At 42.2% G+C, this 26,785-nt stretch overlaps 1 protein-coding gene across 2 annotated transcripts in view; it reads right to left on the bottom strand.

The window, feature by feature from the left end:
• The window catches only part of LOC130678800 (zinc finger protein 585A-like), a 28,880-nt gene extending 5,702 nt beyond the window's left edge, over positions 1-23,178 (bottom strand). The window contains exons 1-2 of one of the 2 annotated variants that reach the window (XM_036900585.2): positions 23,001-23,178; positions 20,301-20,427 (exon numbers count right to left, since the gene is read on the bottom strand). In XM_036900585.2, coding sequence (XP_036756480.2) covers positions 20,301-20,427; positions 23,001-23,033 — 160 coding nt within the window. In that variant the 5' untranslated portion in view covers positions 23,034-23,178. Of the gene's footprint in view, positions 1-20,300; positions 20,428-20,576; positions 20,656-23,000 lie in introns of those variants that run through there. The other variant, XM_036900586.2, reaches the window with a different exon arrangement.
• Positions 23,179-26,785: the final 3,607 nt, after the last annotated feature.

Here is a 26,785-nt window from a genome sequence, read left to right as displayed (position 1 = left end):
CTAAATGAGCTAACATTCATGGTCAGTTGCCAGAAACATGAAATACCAAAGCACAACACGAGGGCTAGTGTTAGAGAGTACCACAGAAAGAGGGGTGAGATGTGAAGTACAGAGAGAGAGAGATTAATCCTGGAAGTAACAGTAGAAGTGATGACAACAGAAGTGACAGCAATCGCAAACTGGCAAACTGCCAAAAGTGGGGAAGGAAAGGTGGAAAAGACATGTGGCTACAAAAATGGCATGAAAACTGTGACTGAATAAATCCAAAGAAATAAGGAAAACATGTAAAAACAAAAAGAAATTTTCAACAGAAAGAAAAAACAAAAAATAACCAGATATTACACTGATGCAGAACACAAAGTCTGGAATGAAACAGTAACAGCTTGAACCAAGTCAATCAACCAAAAGAATGAATCTGAAATCAAAGGTAGGTCCTGTGAAATCATCCAAAGAAGAAAAAAAGAACTAAAGAGAATGAGGAAAGCCTAAAGAATTACTGCATACCATAAAACAAGAGTATCTGCATTATAGGAGCCTTTGAAGGAAAAGAGAAAAAGGGGCAGAAAGCTAATTTAAAGAAATAATGGATGAAAACTTCCTAATTTGGGGAGAAAAAGTGGACATCCAGGAACATGATGCCCCTCAGAGCCAAAGCAGAATCACTCGACAGACAAATTTTCCAAGACACATAAAATTCAAGCAGCAATGGCAGGAAAATTTGAAAGCTACAAGAAAAAAGAACCTCATACTATACAAAGGAAGCTTCATAAAGATTTGAGCAATTTTCTTAGCTGATACATTGTATCACAGAGTATCACGGAGTAGTGGGTTGTGTTCTGAATGATAAAGAAAAAAATGCAAATCAATAATGTACCAGCAAAGCTATCCTACAGAAAAGAGACTTTCCCAAACAGAAGTTGAGGTCATCACTACTTGACCAACCAAGGACCTCCAACCAAGAATCCTCTACCTAGAAAGATTACCATTTAAATTTGAAGCAGGTATTAAACAATTTTCAGATTTAAAAAAATGTTGAAAGAATTCACCACCAATAAGCCAGTCTTACAAATTATGTTAAAGGGAATGCTGTAGATGGAAGTGGCCCTAAGGCAAAATAGCTTTATCAGTGAAAATAAAAACCCACAGTAAGAGTAGTAGACCAACTAATTACCAAGCAAGTAAGAAATTTAAAAAGCAAAATCAACTATACACAAAATCAGTCAAGGGATACACAAAAGCAGAACATAACATATAATACAAAAAAATGTAGACAAAGAAGAAGAAAAAAATTACCTTTAGATTGTGTTTGAAATAAAACAATCAGCAATTTAAGATAGACTATTATATAGTAAGAAAGCTATCCTTGAACCTTTGGTAAACTGCAAATTTAAAGCCTATAACACACACACACACACGCACACACACACACATTAAATAAGTAAATAAACAGAAATCCAATTAAAACAAAGAAAATCATCAATAACAAGTGAAGAGTATAAGAGAGGAAGAAAGGAACAGAGAGGAGCTATAAAAAAAAGCCAGAAAACAATTAATAGAATTGCAATAAGTATATATCAATAATCACCTTATATGTAAATGCACTGAGTACACCAATCAAAAGACAGAGTGGCAGAATGGAAAAGGAAATAACACCCATCTATATGCTGCCTACAAGAGACTCATTTCAGACCCAAAGACATACACAGACCAGAAGTGAAGAGATGGAAAAAGACATTTCATGCAAATAGGAGAAAAAAGCAGGAGTAGCAATACTTCTATCAGACAAAATAGATTTCAAAACAAAGAAAGTAATGAAAGACAAAGAAGGGAATTACATAATACTAAAGGGATCAGTCCAAAAAGAAGATATGACCATTATAAATACCTAGGCACTCAACATAGGAACACCTAAATATTTAAAACAAAATACTAATAGAATTCAAGGGGGAAACAGATTGCAACACATTCATTTTAGGAGACTTTAACACACTACTCACACCAATAGATCAACCAGACAGAAAATAAATAAAGAAACAGAGGCACTGAACAATACATTAAATCAAATGGACTTAATGGGTATCTACAGAACACTCCACACAAAAGCCACAGGATACACATTTTACTTAAGTGTACGTTCTCCAGAATGTATTATATACTAGGCACAATAAAAGCCTTACCAAATTAAAAAAGACTGGAATTGTATTAAGCAGATTCTCAGACCAAAACAGTATGAAATTAGAAATAAATTACACAAGGACAACAAAAATACTTACAAACACATGGAGACTAAACAGTATGCTTCTAAATAACAGATCAATGAACAAATTAAAACAGAAATCAAGCAACACATGGAGACAAATGAAAACAAAAACAATAAAAGCCTAAAATCTGTGGGATTTGGCAAAGGCAATTCTAAAGAGGAAAGTACATAGCAGTACGGGCTTACCTCAAGAAACAAGAACAATCCCAAATAAAAAGACTAAAACCACAATTTAAAAAAATAGAAAAAGAAGAACAAATGAAACCCAAGTCAGTAGAAAGAGGGACATAATAAAGATCAGAGAAGAAATTAATAAAATAGAATGAAACAATAGAAAAAAATCAGTGAAACCAGGAGTAGATTCTTTGAGAAAATAAAAATAGAAAAACCCCTAGCCAGACTTACCAAGAAAAAAATAGGGTACACAGGGTGGAGCCAAGATGGCGGTGTGAGTAGGACAGTGGGAACCTCCTCCCAAAAACATATATATTTTTGAGGCGGAGCCAAGATGGCGGCGTGAGTAGAGCAGCGGAAATCTCCTCCCAAAACCACATATATCTATAAAAATAAAACAAAGACAACCCTTCCTACAATAAAGACCAGAGGACACAGGACAATATCCAGACCAAATCCACACCTGCGAGAACCCAGCACCTTGCAAAGGGGGTAAAATAGAAGCTCTGGCCAGGCGGGACCCGAGGGCCCCTCCCCCCAGCTCCCGGCGGGAGAAGAGCAGGCAGAGCGGGAGGGAGACCGAGCCCAGGACTGCCGAGCACCCAGCCCCCGCCATCCGGGCCAGAGCGCAGACACAGCGCGTGCGCAGGGCCCTGGATACTAGGGAACCAGGGCAGCAAGAACAGTCAGCAGGTACCGGAGGCCTGGTGCTGGAGGACATAAGAAAAGTAAGCGGCCATTTTTTGTTGTCGTTGTTGTTTTGTTGAGGTGAGTGCTTTTTGGACGACTTAAAGGGATAGGGACCCCAATACTAGGGAAACAGGGCAGCAAGACCGGTGAGCGGATGCCTGAGGCTGGCGCTGGAGAATAAAGAAAAACGAGCAGCCATTATTTATTTATTTATTTACTTATTTTATTTTTTTATTTTTTTTTTTGTGGTCGTTGTTTTGTTTTGGCGGGGGCAGGGGGGGACACTTAATCCAGAGGTAGGGAATCCGGGGATCTCTGGGCACCCTAAACCCCTGGGCTGCAGGGAGCAGGGAGGCCCCTTACGGAGATAAATAGCCTCCCAGCAGCTCCTGCTCCAACGCGACTCCACCATTTTGGAGTAGCTGCCCGAGCCAGGCCACGCCCACAGCAACAGCGGAGATTAACTCCATAGCAGCCGGGCAGGAAGCAGAAGCCCTGTCTGCGCGCAGCTGCGCAGCACAAGCCACTAGAGGCCGCTGTTCTCCCAGGAGAGGAGGGCCACAAACCAACAAGAAAGGAAGTCCTTCCAGCCGTCACTCGTCCCAGCTCTGCAGACTATTCCTATCACCATGAAAAGGCAAAGCTACAGGCAGACAAAGATCACAGAGACAACACCAGAGAAGGAGACAGACCTAACCAGTCTTCCTGACAAAGAATTCAAAATAAGAATCATAAACATGCTGACAGAGATGCAGAGAAATACGCAAGAGAAATGGGATGAAGTCCGGAGGGAGATCACAGATGCCAGAAAGGAGATTACAGGAATGAAACAAACTCTGGATGGGTTTATAAGCAGAATGGATAAGATGCAAGAGGCCATTGATGGAACTGAAACCAGAGAACAGGAACGCATAGAAGCTGACATAGAGAGAAAGAGATAAAAGGATCTCCCAGAATGAGACAATATTAAGAGAACTGTGTGGCCAATCCAAAAGGAATAATATCCGTATTATAGGGGTACCAGAAGAAGAAGAGAGAGGAAAAGGGATGGAAAGTATCTTGGAAGAAATAATTGTTGAAAACTTCCCCAAACTGGGGGAGGAAATAATTGAACAGACCATGGAAATACACAGAACCCCCAACAGAAAGGATCCAAGGAGGACAAAACCAAGACACATAATAATTAAAATGCAAAGATCAAGGAAAAGGAAAGAGTTTTAAAGGCAGCTAGACAGAAAAAGGTCACCTATAAAGGAAAACCCATCAGGCTAACATCAGACTTCTCGACAGAAACCCTACAGGCCAGAAGAGAATGGCATGATATATTTAATACAATGAAACAGAAGGGCCTTGAACCAAGGATACTGTATCCAGCACGACTATCATTTAAATATAATGGCAGGATTAAACAATTCTCAGATAAGCAAAACCTGAGGGAATTTGCTTCCCACAAACCACCTCTACAGGACATCTTACAGGGACTGCTCTAGATGGGAGCACTCCTGGAAAGAGCACAGAACAAAACACCCAACATATGAAGAATGGAAGAGGAGGAATACGAAGGGAGAGAAGAAAAGAATCTCCAGACAGTGTATATAACAGCTCAATAAGCGAGCTAAGTTAGGCAGTAAGATACTAAAGAGGCTAACCTTGAACCTTTGGTAACCACGAATTTAAAGCCTGCAATGGCAATAAGTACATATCTTTCAATAGTCACCCTAAATGTTAATGGGTTGAATGCACCAATCAAAAGACACAGAGTAACAGAATGGATAAAAAAGCAAGACCCATCTATATGTTGCTTACAAGACACTCACCTCAAACCCAAAGACATGTAAAGACTAAAAGTCAAGGAATAGAAAAACATATTTCAGGCAAACAACAGCGAGAAGAAAGCAGGGGTTGCAGTACTAATATCAGACAAAATAGACTTCAAAACAAAGAAAGTAACAAGAGATAAAGAAGGACACTACATAATGATAAACGGCTTAGTACAACAAGAGGATATAACCATTCTAAATATATATGCACCAAACACAGGAGCACCAGCATTTGTGAAACAAATACTAACAGAACTAAAGGGGGAAATAGACTGCAATGCATTCATTCTAGGAGACTTCAACACACCACTCACCCCAAAGGATAGATCCACTGGGCAGAAAATAAGTAAGGACACAGAAGCACTGAACAACACAATAGAGCAGATGGACCTAACAGACATCTATAGAACTCTACATCCAAAATCAACAGGATATACATTCTTCTCAAGTTCACATGGAACATTCTCCAGAATAGACCACATACTAGGCCACAAAAAGAGCCTCAGCAAAATCCAAAATACTGAAATTCTACCAACCAACTTTTCAGACCACAAAGGTATAAAACTAGAAATAAATTCTACAAAGAAAACAAAAACGCTCACAAACACATGGAGGCTTAACAACATGCTCCTAAATAATCAATGGATCAACGAAACAAATTAAAATAGAGAGCAAGGAATATATAGAAACAAATGACAACAATAACACAAAGCCCCAACTTCTGTGGGACGCAGCAAAAGCAGTCTTATGAGGAAAGTATATAGCGATCAAGGAACACTTGAAGAAGCAAGAACAATCCCAAATGAATAGTATAACATCACAATTATCGAAACTGGAAAAAGAAGAACAAATGAGGCCTAAAGTCTGCAGAAGGAGGGACATAATAAAGATCAGAGAAGAAATAAACAAAATTGAAAAGAATAAAACAGTAGCAAAAATCAATGAAACCAAGAGCTGGTTCTTCGAGAAAATAAACAAAATAGATAAGCCTCTAGCCAAACTTATTAAGAGAAAAAGAGAATCAACACAAATCAACAGAATCACAAATGAGAACAGAAAAATCATGACAGATTCCACAGAAATACAAAGAATTATTAAAGACTACTATGAAAACCTACATGCAAACAAGATGGAAAACCTAGAAGAAATGGACAAATTCCTAGAAAAATACAACCTTCCAAGACTGACCAAGGAAGAAACACAAAAGTTAAACAAACCAATTACAAGCAAAGAAATTGAAACGGTAATCAAAAAACTACCCAAGAACAAAACACCCGGGCAGGACGGATTTACCTCGGAATTTTATCAGACACACAGAGAAGACATAATACCCATTCTCCTTAGACTTTTCCAAAAAATAGAAGAGGAGGGAATACTCCCAAACTCATTCTATGAAGTCAACATCACCCTAATACCAAAACCAGGCAAAGACCCCCCCAAAAAAGAAAACTACAGACCAATATCCCTGATGAACGTAGATGCAAAAATACTCAACAAAATATTAGCAAACCGAAATCAAAACTACATCAAAAGGATCATACACCATGACCAAGTGGGATTCATCCCAGGGATGCAAGGATGGTACAACATTCGAAAATCCATCAACATCATCCACCACATCAACAAAAAGAAAGACAAAAACCACATGATCATCTCCATAGATGCTGAAAAAGCATTTGACAAAATTCAACATCCATTCATGATAAAAACTCTCAGCAAAATGGGAATAGAGGGCAAGTACCTCAACATAATAAAGGCCATATATCATAAACCCACAGCCAACATTATACTGAACAGCGAGAAGCTGATAGCTTTTCCTCTGCGATCGGGAACTAGACAGGGATGCCCACTCTCCCCACTGCTATTTAACATAGTACTGGAGGTCCTAGCCATGGCTATCAGAGAAAACAAAGAAATACAAGGAATCCAGATTGGTAAAGAAGAAGTTAAACTGTCACTATTTGCAGATGACATGATATTGTACATAAAAAACCCTAAAGACTCCACCCCAAAATTACTAGAACTGATATTGGAATACAGCAAGGTTGCAGGACACAAAATTCACACACAGAAATCTGTAGCTTTCCTATACACTAACAATGAACTAATAGAAAGAGAAATCAGGAAAACAATTCCATTCACAATTGCATCAAAAATACCTACGAATAAATCTAACCAAAGAAGTGAATGACCTATACTCTGAAAACTACAAGTCACTCTTAAGAGAAATTAAAGGGGACACTAACAAATGGAAACTCATCCCATACTCATGGCTAGGAAGAATTAATATCGTCAAAATGGCCATCCTGCCCAAAGCAATATACAGATTTGATGCAATCCCTATCAAATTACCAACAGCATTCTTCAATGAACTGGAACAAATAGTTCAAAAATTCATATGGAAACACCAAAGACCCCGAATAGCCAAAGCAATCCTGAGAAGGAAGAATAAAGTGGGGGGATCCCACTCCCCAACTTCAAGCTCTACTATAAAGTCATAGTAATCAAGACAGTTTGGTACTGGCACAAGAACAGAGCCACAGACCAATGGAACAGACTAGAGACTACAGACATTAACCCAAACATATATGGTCAATTAATATTTGTTAAAGGAGCCATGGACATACAATGTCGAAATGACAGTGTCCTCAACAGATGGTGCTGGCAAAACTGGACAGCTACATGTAGGAGAATGAAACTGGACCATTGTCTAACCCCATATACAAAAGTAAATTCAAAATGGATCAAAGACCTGAATGTAAGCCATGAAACCATTAAACTCATGGAAAAAAACATAGGTAAAAACCTCCTAGACATAAGCATGAGTGATCTCTTCGTGAACATATCTCCCCAGGCAAGGAAAACAACAGCAAAAATGAACAAGTGGGACTATATTAAGCTGAAAAGCTTCTGTACAGCAAAAGACAACATCAATAGAACAAAAAGGATCCCTACAGTATGGGAGAATATATTTGAAAATGACACATCCGATAAAGGCTTGACGTCCAGAATATATAAAGAGCTCACACGCCTCAACAAACAAAAAACAAATAACTCAATTAAAAAATGGGCAGAGGAACTGAACATACAGTTCTCCAAAAAAGAAATACAGATGGCCAACAGACACATGAAAAGATGCTCCACATCACTAATTATCAGAGAAATGCAAATTAAAACTACAATGAGGTATCACCTCACATCAGTAAGGATGGCGGCCATCCAAAAGACAAACAACAACAAATGTTGGCAAGGCTGTGGAGAAAGGGGAACCCTCCTACACTGCTGGTGGGAATGTAAACTAGTTCAACCATTGTGGAAAGCAGTATGGAGGTTCATCAAAATGCTCAAAACAGACTTACCATTTGACCCAGGAATTCCACTCCTAGGAATTTACCCTAGGAACGCAGCAATCAAGTTTGAGAAAGACCAATGCGCCCCTATTTTTATCGCAGCACTATTTACAATAGCCAAGAATTGGAAACAACCTAAATGTCCATCGGTGGATGAATGGATAAAGAAGATGTGGTACATATACACAATGGAATACTACTCAGCCATAAGAAGAGGGCAAATCCTACCATTTGCAGCAACATGAATGGAGCTGGAGGGTATTATGCTCAGTGAAATAAGCCAAGTGGAGAAAGAGAAATACCAAATGATTTTACTCATCTGTGGAGTATAAGAACAAAGGAAAAACTGAAGGAACAAAACAGCAGCGGAATCACAGAACCCAAGAATGGACTAACAGGTACCAAAGGGAAAGGGACTGGGGAGGATGGGTGGGTAGGGAGGGATAAGGGGTGGGGAGGAAGAAGGGGGGTATTAAGATCAGCATGCATGGGGGGGTGGGAGAAAGGGGAGGGCTGTACAACACAGAGAAGACAAGTAGTGATTCTACAACATTTAGCTATGCTGATGGACAGTGACTGTAAAGCGGTTTATAGCGGGGACCTGGTATAGGGGAGAGCCTAGTAAACATAATATTCTTCATGTAAGTGTAGATTAAAGATAAAAAAAAAAAAAAGAAAGAAAGAAAAGGGGGATTACTCCATGATAGGATAAAACTAACTGTAAATCAACGATTAATGCATGCTTTAAATGTCCTTAACTTTGATCACTTAAAGGGTGTCAGATGATTGGCTATGGAGGTACACTTTTCTGATAATATTCCTTTCTCTTAAAAAAAAAAGCAGTTCCTGTGTGGTGACCTCCAATGAGTTCTACACAATGGTATAAAGGGCAGATCAAAGTGTGGGCAAAGGGTCTGTTTGTGTTTATACAGAGGATCAAAGCCTAATTTGGCTACCCAGAAAATGAACTAAGATACAATATGAAGAAGAACTTCCAACATCAACACTCTGTGGAAGAGTCATACCAGAAGATGATCATCAAAACACCTCAGCAAAGATCCACACACTGCTACAGGTGTAGATGCACTCATACCACCGGTTTCCGGACTTGCCATTGGAATGAAGGAGGAGATATCTAAGCTGGCTTGTGCATACAGTAAAACAACAAATTTGACGGGATCTACACTGTTGGAACTCAACCAAGAATTAGGAGAAGTGCAGGTTCTAGCGCTCCAAAATCTTACAACTACAGACTATCTACTGTTAAAATAACATATGGGATGTGAACAGTTCCCAGGAATGGGCTGTTTTAATTTGTCTGATTTCTCTCAGACTGTTCAAGTACAGTTGGACAATATCCATCATATCATAGACAAATTTTCACAAATGCCTAGGGTGCCTAACTGGTTTTCTTGGCCTCACTGGAGATGGCTGGTAATTATAGATCTGCTTTGGTTATGTAACTGTATTCCTATTGTGTTAATGTGTGTGTGCAATTTAATTAGTAGTTTAAAACCTATACATGCTGAAATTACTCTACAAGAAGATATGTCAAAGAAATAATCAATCTTCCCATGTTTTCTTCCGTCTGCTACTTCTATAGCTTTTCTTCTTCCTTCCTAATTACAACCCTTAAATAGAATTCGTGCCTCATATCGAATTTACCGAGTATCATAATTCCTCCAAGTGCTAAAGATACCTCAAGACAGATGCTGGGCACAGAAGCCACAGGGCATAAGTCTGCAAAGAAGTAAAAAGCTAACCTTTTCAAACAATATGGCTTCTCTCTCACTTACCAACTTTACATCTCCCTGTATGGCCCCGGAAGATGACTGGTTAGCCAGAGACGGGTAAGATTCCTCAAGGGAGGAACAACCTAAGACAGGCACAGTCGCAGGGGGAACATCAGGTGAGAAATTGGGTATCAACAGAGGTGAGGCTTAGAACCTCTCCCCGCCTGTTTTGAGAGAAATCTTCTGCATCCGTGGATGTTTTATTGCCCTTGTATAGCTTGGATTAACACATAGTCTACACGCACACACCTGATCATCTACATTTGCTCTCTTACAACACTAAACTAAGTTTTCTACCTTTATCTTACATCTACCTACCACTTCAGCATTAAAAAAAATAATAATAATAATAAAGGGAGAAATGTGGGATCCACATAGAAATCAAGTATAAAAAGCAAATGAGTATTCATATTTGACCTGATTGTTTATAGTTCATAATGCGTGATCAAAACCAAATGTTTCTGTGATGACTGCCCTTGCACTGTTCACCAAGTAAGAACTTATTCACTATGTAAGAATTTGTTCACCATGTAAGAACTTGTTCGTTATACTTTAGAAGATTGGAGACTGTTGAGAATTAGGCTTGGGGTTAATTAATGATTGTGCATTGAGTCCCCTATACAGAATTTTATTGCTGTTAACAACCACTTGATCAATAAATATAAGATATGCCCTCTCAAAAAAAAAAAATATATATATATATATATATATTTTTTTTTTTGAAAATACAACAAATAGAACTAATCCTAAAAGAGAGACCAGAAGACACAGGAGAACAGCCAGACTACATCCACACCTGTGAGAACCCACCGCCAAGTGAAAGGGGTAAGATACAAGCCGCAGCCCGGCAGGACCCGAGGCCCCTCACCCCAGCTCCCGGCGGGAGGAGAGGAGTCGGAGAGGGGAGGGAGAGGGAGCCCAGGACTGCTAAACACCCAGCACTAGTCATCCACACCAGCGTGCAGACACAGTGCATGTGTGGGGTGCTGGATACTAGGGAAACAGGACAGTAAGACCTTTGAGCAGGTCCCGAAGCCGGCACCCATGGGACAAAGAAAAGCAAGTGCTTTTTGAAAGTCTTAAAGGAACAGGAACCCCACTGCTGGACTGAAGCATCCTGGGTCACAGTCCAGCGGCTGAAAATTCCAGGTAACTCCGGGCGCACTAACCCCCTGGGCAACAGCTCTGAGACCCCTCACGGAGGTAAACAGCCAAACAGCCCCCCTTCCATTACCCCTCTGGGGCCCCCCCATAGCACAGCAGCAGCAACCTGAGGCTGGCCACGCCCACAGCAAGGGAGCTTCCTCCACACAGGCCGGGTAAGATACAGAGACCCAGTCTACACACAATTGCCCAATACAAGCCACTAGGGGTTGCAGTTGCCCCAGTAAAGAAAGGCCAGGAGCAAGTGGAAAGACTTGGCTCTCCCAGCTGACAGACGAGTCAATAGCTCACCATTGCACCTGTCAACATGAAAAGGCAAAAAAATTTGATCCAGACAAGACTAACCCAGACAGCTTTGACATCTTCTACATCATCCCCTGAGAAGGAACCTGGGGACATAGATTTAACCAGTTTTCCTAAAAAAGAATTCAAAACAAACGTCATAACCATGCTGATGGACTTGGAGAGAAATATGCAAGAACTAAGGAGGGAGAATACAGAAATAAAACAAGCTCTGTAAGGACTTCAAAAAAGAATGGACGAGACGCAAGAGACCATTAATGGACTAGAAAACAGAGAACAGGAACGCAGAGAAGCTGATGCAGAGAGAGATAAAAGGATCTCCAGGAATGAAAGAAATTTAAGAGAACTGTGTGACCAATCGAAACGGAACAGTATCCGCATTATAGGGGTACCAAAAGAAGAGAGAGAGGAAAAGAGATGGAAAGTATCTTAGAAGAAATAATTGCTGAAAACTTCCCCAAACTAGAGGAGTAAATGGTCTCTCAGACCACAGAGGTACACAGAACTCCCATGACAAGGGATCCACGAAGGGCAACACCAAGACACATAATAATTAAAATGGCAAAGATCAAAGACAAGGACAGAGTACTAAAGGCAGCCAGAGAGAAAAAAAAAAGGTCACCTACAAAGGAAAACCCATCAGGCTATCATCAGACTTCTCAACAGAAACCCTACAGGCCAGAAGAGAATGGCATGATATACTGAATGCAATGAAACAGAAGGGCCTCGAACCAAGACTACTGTATCCAGCACGAATATCATTTAAATATGAAGGAGGGATTAAACAATTCCCAGACAAGCAAAAGTTGAGGGAATTTGCCTCCCACAAACCACCTCTACAGGGCATCCTACAGGGACTGCTCTAGATGGTAGCACTCCTAAAAGGAGCACAGAACAAAACACCCAACACATGAAGAAGGGAGGAGGAGGAAAAACAAGGGAGAGTAATAAAGAATCATCAGACCATGTTTATAATAGCTCAATAAGCGAGTTAAGTTAGACAGTAAGATAGTAAAGAAGCTAACCTTGAACCTTTGGTAACCACAAACTTAAAGCCTGCAATGGCAATAAGTACATACCGTTCAATAATCACCCTAAATGTAAATGGACTGAACGCACCAATCAGAAGACACAGAGTAATAGAATGGATAAAAAAGCAAGACCCATCCATATGATGCTTACAAGAGACTCACCTCAAACCCAAAGACATGCACAGACTTAAAGTCAAGGGATGGAAAAAGATATTTCATGCAAACAACAGAGAGAAAAAAGCAGGTGTTGCAATACTAGTATCAGACAAAATAGACTTCAAAATAAAGAACGTAACAAAAGATAAAGAAAGACATTACATAATGAAAAAGGGCTTAGTCCAACAAGAGGATATAACCATTATAAATATATATGCACCCAATACAGGAGCACCAACATATGTGAAACAAATACTAACAGAATTAAAAGAGGAAACAGAATGCAATGCATTCATTCTGGGAGACTTCAACACACCACTCACTCCAAAGTACAGATCCACCAGACAGAAAATAAGTAAGGACACAGAGGCACTGAACAACACACTAGAACAGATGGACCTAATAGACATATACAGAACTCTACATCCAAAAACAACAGGATACACATTCTTCTCAAGTGCACATGGAACATTCTCCAGAATAGACCACATACTAGGCCACAAAAAGAGCCTCAGTAAATTCCAAAAGATTGAAATCCTACGAATCAACTTTTCAGACCACAAAAGCATAAAACTAGAAATAAATTGTACAAAAAAAGCAAAAAGGCTCACAAACACATGGCAGCTTAACAACACGCTCCTAAATAATCAATGGATCAATGACCAAATCAAAATGGAGATCCAGCAATATATGGAAACAAACGACAACAACAACTCAAAGCCCCAAATACTGTGGGATACAGCAAAAGCAGTCTTAAGAGGAAAGTATATAGCAATCAAGGTGTATTTAAAGAAGGAAGAACAATCCCAAATGAATGGTCTAATGTCACAATTATCGAAATTGGAAAAAGAAGAACAAATGAGACCTAAGGTCAGCAGACGGGGGGACATAATAAAGATCAGAGAAGAAATAAATAAAATTGAGAAAAAAAAAACAATAGCAAAAATCATGAAACCAAGAGCTGGTTATTCGAGAAAATGAACAAAATAGATAAGCCTCTAGCATGACTTATTAAGAGAAAAAGAGAGTCAACACAAATCAACAGAATCAGAAACAAGAAAGGAAAAATCGCGACGGACCCCACAGAAATACAAAGAATTATTAGAGAATACTATGATAACCTATATGCTAACAAGCTGGGAAATCTGGAAGTAATGGACAACTTCCTAGAAAAATACAACCTTCCAAGACTGACCCAGAAAGAAACAGAAAATCTAAACAGACCAATTACCAGCAACGAAATTGAAGCGGTAATCAAAAAACTACTGAAGAACAAAACCCCCGGGCCAGATGGATTTACCTCGGAATTTTATCAAACATACAGAGAAGACATAATACCCATTCTCCTTAAAGTTTTCCAAAAAATAGAAGAGGAGGGAATACTCCCAAACTCATTCTAAGAAGCCAACATCACCCTACTACCAAAAACAGGCAAAGACCCCACCCAAAAAAGAAAACTACAGACCAATATCCCTGATGAACGTAGATGCAAAAATACTCAACAAAATATTAGCAAACCAAATTCAAAACTACATCAAAAGGATCATACACCATGACCAAGTGGGATTCATCCCAGGGATGCAAGGATGGTACAACATTCGAAAATCCATCAACATCATCCACCACATCAACAAAAAGAAAGACAAAAACCACATGATCATCTCCATAGATGCTGAAAAAGCATTTGACAAAATTCAACATCCATTCATGATAAAAACTCTCAGCAAAATGGGAATAGAGGGCAAGTACCTCAACATAATAAAGGCCATCTATGATAAACCCACAGCCAACATTATATTGAACAGCGAGAAGCTGAAAGCATTTCCTCTGAGATCAGGAACTAGACAGGGATGCCCACTCTCTCCACTGTTATTTAACATAGTACTGGAGGTCCTAGCCACGGGAATTAGACAAAACAAAGAAATACAAGGAGTCCAGATTGGTAAAGAAAAAGTTAAACTGTCACTATTTGCAGATGACATGATATTGTACATAAAAAAACCCTAAAGACTCCACTCCGAAAATACTAGAGCTAATATCGGAATTCAGCAAAGTTGCCGGATACAAAATTAACACACAGAAATCTGTGGCTTTCCTATACACTAACAATAAACTAATAGAAAGAGAAATCAGGGAGACAATTCCATTCACAATAGCATCAAAAAGAATAAAATACCTAGGAATAACCCTAACCAAGGAAGTGATAGACCAATACCCTGAAAACTATAAGACACTCTTAAGAGAAATTAAAGAGGTCACTAACAAATGGAAACTCATCCAATGCTCCTGGCTAGGAAGAATTAATATCATCAAAATGGCCATCCTGCCCAAAGCAATATACAGATTTGATGCAATCCCTATCAAACTACCAACAGCATTCTTCAATGAATTGGAACAAATAGTTCAAAAATTCATATGGAAACACCAAAGACCCCGAATAGCTAAAGCAATCCTGAGAAAGAAGAATAAAGTGGGGGGATCTCACTCCCCAACTTCAAGCTCTACTAAAAAGCCACAGTAATCAAGACAATTTGGTACTGGCACAAGAACAGAGCCACAGACCAATGGAACAGAATAGAGACTTCAAACATTAACCCAAACATATATGGTCAACTAATATTCGATAAAGGGGCCATGGACATACAATGGGGAAATGACAATCTCTTCAACAGATGGTGCTGGCAAAACTGGACAGCTACATGTAAGAGAATGAAACTGGATCACTGTCTAACCCCAAACACAAAAGTAAATTCGAAATGGATCAAAGACCTGAATGTAAGTCATGAAACCATAAAACTCTTAGAAAAAAACAAGCAAAAATCTCTTAGACATAAACATGAGTGACCTCTTCTTGAACATATCTCCCCAGGCAAGGGAAACAAATGCAAAAATGAACAAATGGGACTATATCAAGCTAAAAAGCTTCTGTACAACAAAGGACACCATCAATAGAACAAAAAGGTATCCTACAGTATGGGAGAATATATTCGAAAATGACAGATCCAATAAAGGGTTGACATCCAAAATATATAAAGAGCTCACACACCTCAACAAACAAAAAGCAAAAAATCCAATTAAAAAATGGGCAGAGGAGCTGAATAGACAGTTCTCTAAAGAAGAAATTCAGATGTCCAACAGACACATGAAAAGATGCTCCACATCGCTTGTCATCAGAGAAATGCAAATTAAAACCACAATGAGATATCACCTCACACCAGTAAGGATGGACAACATCCAAAAGACAGATAACAACACATGTTGGTGAGGATATGAAGAAAAGGGAACCCTCCTACACTGCTGGTGGAAATGCAAATTAGTTCAACCATTGTGGAAAGCAGTATGGAGGTTCCTCAAAAAGGTCAAAATAGAAATACCATTTGACCCGGGAATTCCACTTCTAGGAATTTACCCTAGGAATGCAGCAGCCCAGTTTGAAAAAGACAGATGCACCCCTAAGTTTATCACAGCACTATTTACAATAGCCAAGAAATGGAAGCAACCTAAATGTCCATCAGTAGATGAATGGATAAAGAAGATGTGGTACATTTACACAATGGAGTATTATTCAGCCATTAAGAAGAAAACAGATCCTACCAATTGCAACAACATGGATGGAGCTAGAGGGTATTATGCTCAGTGAAATAAGCCAGGCGGCGAAAGACAAGTACCAAATGATTTCACTCATGGGTGGAGTATAAGAACAAAGGAAAACTGAAGGAACAAAACAGCAGCAGAATCACAGAACCCAAGAATGGACTAACAGTTACCAAAGGGAAAGGGACTGGGAAGGACAGGTGGGATGGGAGGGATAAGGGCGGGAAAAAAAGAAAGGGGGCATTATGATTAGCATGTATAGTGGGGGGATGGCACGGGGAGGGCTGTGCAACACAGAGAAGACACGTAGTGATTTTACAGGATCTTACTAAGTTGATGGACAGTGACTGTCAATGGGGATGTGGGGGGGACTTGATGAGGGGGGGAGCCTAGTAAACAGAATGTCCTTCATGTAATTGTAGATTAATGATACCAAAATAAAATTTAAAAAAAAATAGGGTACACACACATAAAGAGAATAAAAAATGAAGCAATAATCACAACAGATACTGCAGAAATAGAAATAATTATTAGACAGTACTATGAAAAATTATGTCAATAAATTTGACAACCTAGAAGGAACGGACAACATTATAGAAAAATACAAATTTCCAAGACTGACCCAGGAAGAAACATAAAACCTGAACAGACCAATTATCAGCAATGAAATCAAATTGGTAATCAACTCCCCAAAACAAAAACCCACGACCAGACAGCTTCAATGCCAAATTCCACCACACATTTAAAGTAGAGCTAGTACATCCTCCTTACAGCATTTCAAAGAGTAGAAGAGAAGGGAATACTTTCAAAATAATTCTATGAGGCCAGCATCACTCTAATACCAAAATGAGACAAAGACACCACAAAAATAGAAAAGTAAAGACCAATATACCTGATGAACATAGATTAAAAAATCCTCAAATAATTACCAAACTGAATCCAAAAATACATCAAAAAGATCACCCATCATGACCAAGTGGGATTTATTCCAAGGATGGTACAATATTCATAAATCAGTCAGTATCATACACCACATTAACAAAAAGGATAAAAACCACATGGATCATCTCAATAGATGCTGAAAAACCATTTGACAAAATTCAACATCCATTCATGATAAGAACAAAATGGGTATAGAGGGAAAGTACCGCAACATAATAGAAGCCATATATAATAAACCCACAGCCAACATCATATTTAACAGCAAAAAGCTGAAAATCTTAAATCTAAGAATGGGAAAAAGACAAGGATGCCCACACACTATGCGACTTAGTACTAGAGGTCCTAGCCACAGAAATCAGGCAACACAAAGAGATAAAAGGCATCCAAGTTGGTAAAGAAGAAGTTAAACTCTATTTGCAGACGACATGAGATTATACTTAGAAAACCCTGAAGAATCCACCAAGAAACTACTAGAACTAAAACTTACAATTGCATCAAAAAGAATAAAATACTAAGGAACAAACCTAATCAAGGAAGTGGAAGACCTATACTCTTAAAACTACAAGACACACATGACAGAAATTAAAGAAGACACCAACAAATGGAAATACATCCTGTGCTCACGGACAGGAAGAATTAATTATGGTTACAATGGCAATCCTGCCTAAACCAATCTACAGATTCAATGCAATCCTTACGAAAATACCAACAGCATTCTTCAACAAATAGTTCTAAATCCGTATGGAACCACGAAACACACTGAATAGCCAAAGCAATCATGGAAAGGAAGAATAAAGCAGGGGGGATTGTGCTCCCCAACTTAAAGCTCTCCTACAAAAGCCACAGTAATCAAAATAATTTCATAATGGCACAAGAACAGACCCATAGATAAATGGCAAAGAGTAGACAGCCCAGATATAAATCCAAGCATATATGGCCAATTAATATATGATAAAGGAGCCATGAGAATACAATGGCGAAATAACAGCCTCTTCAACAACTGGTGTTGGCAAAACTGGACAGCTACATACAAGAGAATGAAACTTGATTATTGTTTAACCCTGTACACAAAGTAAACCTAAAATGGATTAAAGACCTGAATGTAAGTCATGACACCATAAAACTCTTAGAAGAAAACATAGGCAAAAATCTCTTGAATATAAGGATGAGGAATTTTTTCCTGGACACATCTCCTCAGGCAAGGGAAACAAAAAAATCAACAAGTGCACTACATCAAACTAAAAAGCTTCTGTACAGCAAAGGACACCATCAGTGGAACAAAAAGGCATCTTACAGTATGGAAGAATATATTCATAAATGACATATCTGACAAGGGGTTGAATCCAAAATACATAAAAAGCTCACGCAACTCAACAAACAAAAAGCAAATAACCCTATTAAAAAATGGGCAGAGGATCTGAACAGACACTTCTCCAAAGAAAAATTCAGATGGCCAACAGGCATCTGAAAAGATGCTCCACACCGCTAATCATCAGAGAAATGCAAATTAAAACCACAATGAGATATCACCTCACACCAGTTAGGATCACCACCACTCAAGAGACAAACAACAACAAATGTTGGCGAGGATGTGGAGAAAGGGGAACTCTCCTACACTGCTGGTGGGGATGTAAATTAGTTCAACCATTGTGGAAAGCAGTATGGAGGTTCCTAAAAAAAAAAAAAAGAAAAGAAATACCATTTGACCCCGGAATTCCACTCCTAGGAATTTACCCTAAGAATGCAGGAGCCCAGTTTGAAAGAGACGTATGACCCCTATGTTTATCACAGTATTATTTACAATAGCCAATAAATGGAAGCAAACTAAATGTCCAGCAGTAGATAAATGGATAAAGAAGATGTGATACATATACACAATGGAATATTATTCAGCCATAAGAAGAAAACAAATCCTACCATTTGCAACAACATGGATGGAGCTAGAGGGCATTATGCTCAGTGAAATAAGCCCAGCGGAGAAAGGCAAGTACCAAATGATTTCACTCACCTGTGGAGTATAAGAACAAAGAAAAAAACTGAAGGAACGAAACAGCAGCAGACTCACAGAATCCAAGAATGGACTAACAGTTACCAAACGGAAAGGGACTGGGGAGGATGGGTGGGGTGGGATAAGGGGGTGGGGGAAAGGGGGGGCATTACTACTAGCAGACATAATGTGGGGGGGCACGGGGAGAGCTGTACAACACAGAGAAGACAAGTAGTGATTCTATAGCATCTTACTACGCTGATGGACAGTGACTGTAATGGGGTATGTTGGGGGGACCTGGTGATGGGGGGAGTCTAGTAACCATAATGTCGCTCATGTAATTGTAGATTAATGATACCAAAATAATAAATAAATAAATAAACAAGTTCTGAGGATGTATAGTACATTGAGTGCAGTTAATAATATTATATTCTTGAAATTTACTGAGATCTTAAGCATTCCTACCAAAGAAAATAATAATAATGAGAAGTTCATAAAGTGAGGATGCTTAATTAACTCCACATAGCATTCACTTCATAATGTATATATATCAAATCATCACTTTGCAAAATGCAGTATGTATAATCTTTACCTTCCCAAGGCTGGGAATAAAAGCACAAAAGAAAACAGAGCTCAACACTCCAAACTGCCTAGGAGGACACAGAAAGGCAGCCCATGGTTCAGGTGGCCACAATGCCTGCGGGAAGGGCCCTGGCATGCATGAAGAAATGTCAACTAACTTGGGATACAGAAATGATATGGATCTGAACACACTGACCCAGACCGAGAGCAAGCGCGGTGGAATCCACTGAGCTCTCTGCAACACTAATGCTCCTCAACCCTTTCCTAACAGGGTTCAGTACTGCAGGCATTGGGGCTGCAGGGGAGAGGAGAGGGAAGGGCAAACAAGCCAGCCCTAGCAACACAGCAACCAGTCACAAAACTGGGGAAGCAGTGCATGTGGTCCACAGGTGACAAGGTTTGAAGGGGGTCATGGTAGAGCCTAGTTCAGGTCACTGGTGAGGCTGAGTCTTACCCAGTGAGGATATAAGTCCAAAGTTCTCCAGCATCACATGGTGGTACAGGTGTCTCTGGGCGCCATCAAGGAGCCTCCATTCCTCCCAGGAGAAGTACACGGCCACGTCATCAAAGGTCACACTGCCCTATTATGATGCGGACAGATGAAACCACGAACGTTCTCTGATGTCCCACAATGCATCTCGCCACACACCTGCCCCACACTCCTCCTTCAGAGCTCCCCGCCTCAGAGGGATTCCAGGCCCAGGGGTGACAGATCCCCACCCGCCCTAACCTGGGTCTCTTTCTTCACTGTGTTCAGCCCTTGTCAACATCAGGCTGAGTGGGCACAGAGATGTATCCCAACTCCAGTCCTGGCTTATAGGGTCCTATTCCTACTGTCAATCAATTCCCTTGGGGGTCGCTGGACTGCGACTCCAAGACACCACCAAACGTGAGCACGTACTTCACCCTTCGGTCCCCAGCACCAGGGTCCTGTGGCGCTCAGATCATGCTTCTTCTTGCCATGCACATCATCCTGTGGACTGAACCTCGCTCACACCTTTAGTCCTCATAGCAAACCTCGCTCACACCTTTAGTCCTCATAGCTGTACTCCCTCAGCTATGCATTTGGGCAAAGCCCTCAAATGCTGCTGTGCAGGCTTCCTCTACACCTCTGATCCTTGTTGTAATATTAGCCACCCAGAACCATATGTGAATTACAGATGCCCATGGGTCACTTCCCACTGTGCTGGACTTACTGTCGCCTTGGTAAGTGGCCACCATCCTCATCTCTCCATTCAATCTCCTTTTATAACCCAGCCCTGAGGGTCTCTATCAGGCACAGTGACTCTCACACATGACCACATCTACCCAAACCTACACACCATCACAACTGAACACCCCAAACCCCAAAACCTCACCACAGAATTCTGGGGAAGCTGTACATTAGTGAAATAGCAGGAGCTCTGGCCTGCGAGTCATCTTGTCTCAACTACTCCTCTGCCTCCTCTGTCACATCAAGGCCACTCATCCCCCGGACGCCTGAGTCATGGGCAAGGCATTCTCTGTCCCATGTGGTTACCACAGTCACTTCTCTCTTTCACCTGTGTCTTGTGCCCACAACCCTGACCAAGTGCAAAGGAAGAAAAGTCACTCCTCACCATGCACTCTTCTGACCACCTAAGGCACTACCACCATGACCCGTATGCCCCACCTGAATGGGAGCCACAGCGCCTCCCTGGTCCACACGATGGACAGCACCTTTGGATGCCTCTGTCCCGGACCCTCCTCTCCAGATTTCCAGACCTGCGTATCCAGCTACCCACTTGAGGTCCCCACTCACTGTTCTCTGAAACATCGTAGACTCTTAACAGGACCAAAACAAAAGTTCTGATATTCTCAAGGAAAATTAGCCTACCATTCAACTTCCCCATTCCAGTTGATAAAGCTTCCTTCCCATCGACTGAGGGAAGCAGAAGCACTGGGGTCATCCCAGACTGTTCCTTTCTTTTCCTCACCTATACACCCAAAAACCTATGGGACCCTTCTTTAAAAAGTCCAACCTTCCACACACCCCTACGGCCACCACTCTGGTCCACCAAAACTTATCTGGATTGCAGCAGTAGCTTCCTTCTGGGCTCCCTACCTGTTCCCTTAACCCGACGTATCTTCTCTGCAGCCAGATGGAGCCTACTAAAGATTCGGTAAGACCAACCCCTTCCTGTTACTCAAATCTCACATTATTTCCTTAATAGGTGCCCAAATTTTCACAGCCACGTAACAGGCTTTCTTCTTGACCACCAGCCTCTCTTCCCAACAGAAAGGATCCGATTGGCTGCACCCTGTCTCCAGATTTGTAACACCTCAAAGCATTTGCACAAGCAGGTAACTGTTCCTTATATGGTCTTTTCCACACTTGTTTACATTAGCTGACAGGAATGGGAAAACCTCCATGTAATGCTTGGCCTAGACTCAGGGACCCTGGGCTTGACGCATCCCCAGCCTCCCCACCCCCACCCAAGAGCTGCGAAAATCACAAGTGAAGATCATCAAGACACCAAATACCAGACACAATACGGGTGGCGTCAAGGTATGGGCCTGGGAACCCGCTCCTCCCTCGTGTAGGTCCTCTAGGTGCTTTTATAACTATCACAACCCGTGGGAAGACAAGGACAGCCAAGGCCGGGTTTCGTGACATCAGGTGTACCTGTATCCCCACCCCAGCCTATATAGCCTGGTGGCCTCGATCAAACTGACTGACTCTGTGCCTCAGTCCCCAGCGCTGCCCTTACCAGCCCCGTGCCCTTGGATGAGGACCCGACTCCCTGTGCCTCACCCTCCTCACAACCCCTACTCCAGTCTGTTCCCTCTCTGGGCAGCTTTTGGGGAACGTAAAACCAAGGCTCCGGGGTCCTCAGAAGGGAGACAAAGCCCTCTGCCCGCCAGTCCCGGCGCACCTCCGCCTCACAGTGCTCCCTGCAGGCGGAAGGCCGACCCAGGTTCCCCGGATTCCCGAGTCTTCCCGGCTCGGCCGCACCTCCGGCCTCCGGGCGCGCGGGTCCTCCCGCCCGTAACCGGCCCCACGCGCCGTCACGCCGGCGCTCAGGACACGGGCCCCGCCCACGGGCGCCTCTACGTTCCGGACTGTGAGCAGGGCCCGCACTCGGGGCCCGAGGGTGGGTGGGTGGGGACGGGAGACCCGGGAACGGGCATGTACCTGAGCCGGGCCGCTCAGCGCGGCCACCGCCATCGGGCTCCGTGGGCGCGGCGGTCCCGATCCCGGCCCTGGCTCGGGACCCGCGGGCGGCGTCGCCAGGCCTCCTCCTGCACTGAAGGGTTCGCTCAGCTCGGCCCCACCAGGCGCTCCGCAACCAGACGCCCCGAAACGCTGCCAAGATGGCAGCCACGAGGACGGGCCGGAAGTCCCGCCCCGACGCCGAGAATTCTCACGGAAGTGACTGTTCCCTGATCTCTCACGGGGTCAGCCGGGCGCTTGGCCCCCTGGGACAGGGGCGCTCCCATCCCGACCTACCAGGACATTGGGCCGCGCCACGCCAGGGGGCGCGCGGAAGCGGCGGTCCCACCGGAGGGAGGGAGGGGCTTTGCTCTTTGTGAACTGCGGCGGAGACCTAATTTCAGGTTTCTTGCAACCCAGTCTGCTCTCCGAAGATAGTATCGTTTGAGGTGCTCTCCGTTCTGTTCTAAAAGGCCGTATCACTCCATGGGGTCATTCAGACGTAAAATAATTCCACGCCTATTTTGGACACATGATCTTACTGGTCTTCAACCGCATGTAGCCCGAGGTGATAGTCATTGCTTGACTTACATTGTGATTGGCTCGGAATCAGAGGAAAGTCTATACAGGGCGGTGACAGGAAAGAAAGAAGAGGACTCTTTTGAGTTAGGTGGACAAGCAGGAATTCTACCTCTGGTTCCCATAGAAAACCTCTTTATTGCTTGCAGAGTCAGTGATTGTGTCCTATCCATTGATGAATAATTTCTTTTTTTTTTTTAATTGAGGCATTGTGGGTAAAATTGTATTATTTCCAGAATATCTCGCCTGGCTTTACTACATCTGCATGTCGGTAGGCATTGGGATGGAGAGAAGTATGGCGTTAGTGTATTTGCATATCCTTAGGGGTGGAGAGAACTGCATGTCCATATGAATGTGTAATTACTTGGGCAATGGTAATTACCTGACAGGTGAGGGGAGGGGCCGGTTTTGCTTCTGCTGGAGCAGGAAATACAGAAGTCCCCGGACTGCAGTTTGTAAGCAATAAACGGGTCTTAAACTTTATTTCTCCCTTTGACCAATTTTGTTTTTATAGGTATTTTGCCCTGATATTTTCTTTCCCCGGACTTACGGGTGTTTGGGGAGCGTTGTGTATTTTCCTCGGTGCTTGTCCCTGCCACGACAAAGAATTGAAGGACAGAGACACAGTAGTGAAGCAGAGTAAAAGTTTTATTTAAAGTTACTTAAAGAAACAAGAAGTGCAGCAGGCAACCTCAGCAAGGACAGGTACCCTGAAAGGCTGGAGAAAGTTTAAAAGTGTACACACTTAGAAAGTATGGGTGAACTCAGAGAAAGGAGGGCCCCCTGAAAGGCTGAAAAGAGAGAGTTTAAAGTTAAAAGGTTATGCACTTACAAAGTGTGGGCAACCTTAGAGAGAAGGCCCTGAAAGGCTTGAGGTTCCCCCTTTTAAGGATTCTTTAGGAATGTGACTAAGGGTTGGGGGTGCAGACTTGTTAACTGGTCCCTGAATACACAGAATTAACACAAGGAACTTTCTGCTCTGATTTCCCCCCGGGGATACCCGTGTCTTGGTCTGGGGGCATATCAAACAAGACTGCCTGACCAGTCCCCAAGGTGGGCTGAGTTATTGTCTGTTTGCTAAAGAGTAAGTTAAGAATTTTACATTTTTAATTTCCTCGGTATTAAAATACAACCTTTAAGATGGAATCCTTCCTGCCTTTCACTATGCTGTTTACTGCTGGGCCTGCATGCTATAATAGTTGCCTAGGTTACCAACTATTTAATTAGGGCAGGAAGGAGAAAAAAAAGCAGCATAGTAAAGGTAAAAAAATAAGCTGGGCATGCATGATTAACACAATAAAGACATGGGCTATGCTTAGGTACCCTCCCTTATCTGGGGAATATTCAAACATACCAGGGACCAAGTTGCTCCTGGCTTTTTGAGCTTTAATTGATTAATTTTGGATCTTTTTAGTGGACTTTCTGGCCTTTTTCTCTTTCCACCCCACTCATATCTATTTTCCTGCCTAACACAAGTATCACTGATACACACTCTAATTGGTGCTGAGGTTGATGTTTGCAGAGTAGAAGAATGAACTTAGCTAACACTCAAGGTAGGAGAGCCAGAGGGAGACTTTTACTGAGAGATACAGTGAGAGGACAGAGCTCCTGGCTTAGGCCAGGAGGGGACAAGACAGCCTGTAGTGGTGCGTTGTCTGGGGGTTTTATAGGCAGTTGAGGATTTTTGGGAATGTGAAAAAAAGCTTAGGGGTGTGGACTTGTTAAGTGGTCCCTGAATATTTAGAATTAACACAAGAAACTTCTTGCTCTGATTTCTTCCCAAGATACAAGCATCTTGGTCTGGGAGCACAACAAACAAGGCCACCTGCCCAGCCCCCAAGGTGGTCCGAGGTACTGTATGCTAAAGAGTAAGTTAAGAATCTTACTTCGGGAGGTGGAGCCAAGATGGTGGCATGAGTAGGACAGTGGGAATCTCCTCCCAAAAACATATATATTTTTGAAAGTACAACAAATACAAGTATCCTTAAAAGAGAGACCAGAAGATACAGGACAAAAGCCAGAACTACATCTACACCTGCAAGAACCCAGTGCCTTGCGAAGGGGGTAAGATGCAAGCTGCGGCCCAGCAGGACCTGAGCGCCCCTCACCCCAGCTCCTGGTGGGAGGAGAGGAGTCGGAGCGGGGAGGGAGAGGGAGCCCAGGACTGCTCAATATCCAGCCCTAGACAACCACACCCGGAGCACAGACACACAGTGCAAGGAGTGTGGGAAACTAGTGAACTGGGACAGTAAAACCTGCGAGAGGGTCCCAACAGCTGATGCCCCTGAGACAAAGAAAAGCGAGTGCTTTTTGAAAGTCTTAAAGGGACAGGGACCCCACAGCTGGATGTAAGCATCCCAGGACAGTTAGCCCAGCGGCTGGGAATCCTGGGGAACTCTGGATGCCCTAACCCCCTGGGCAGCAGCGCAGCTCTGAGACCCCTCACAGAGATAAACAGCCCCCTGCCTGTTCCCCCTCTGGCATGGCCCCGCCATAGCAGAGCAGCGACCTGAGGCTGGCCATGGCCACAGCAAGGGAGCTTCCTCCATAGCCACTGGGCAAGAAACAGAGACCCAGTCTACACGCAACTGCCCAACACAAGATGCTAGGGGTCACCACTGTCCCAGGAAAGAAAGGCCAGGAGGAAGTGGAAAGGGTCTTGGTACTCCCAGCTGACTGATGAGTCAACAGCATGCCACTGCATCTATCAACATGAAAAGGCAGAAGAATTTGATACAGACCAGACTAACCCAGACATCCTCCACATCCTCCCCTGAGAAAGAATCTAAGGATATAGATTTAACCACCATTCCTGAAAAAGAATTCAAAATAAAAGTAATAGCCAAGCTGATGGACTTGCAGAAAAATATGCAAGAGCTAAGGAGGGAGAATACAGAAATAAAACAATCTCTGGAAGGACTTCAAAGCAGAATGGACGAGATGCAAGAGACCATTAATGGACTAGAAATCAGAGAATAGGAACGCAGAGAAGCTGATGCAGAGAGAGATAAAAGGATCTCCAGGAATGAAAGAATATTAAGAGAACTGTGTGACCAATCGAAACGGAACAATATTCACATTATAAGAGTACCAGAAGGAGAAGAGAAAAAGGGATAGAAAATGTCTTTGAAGAAATAATTGCTGAAAACTTCGACAAACTGGGGGAGGAAATGGCCTCTCAGACCACA

Source organism: Manis pentadactyla (genome assembly GCF_030020395.1).
Source record: "Manis pentadactyla isolate mManPen7 chromosome 15 unlocalized genomic scaffold, mManPen7.hap1 SUPER_15_unloc_1, whole genome shotgun sequence".
NCBI lineage: Eukaryota > Metazoa > Chordata > Mammalia > Pholidota > Manidae > Manis > Manis pentadactyla.
This window is presented reverse-complemented; position numbering and strand designations above follow the sequence as displayed.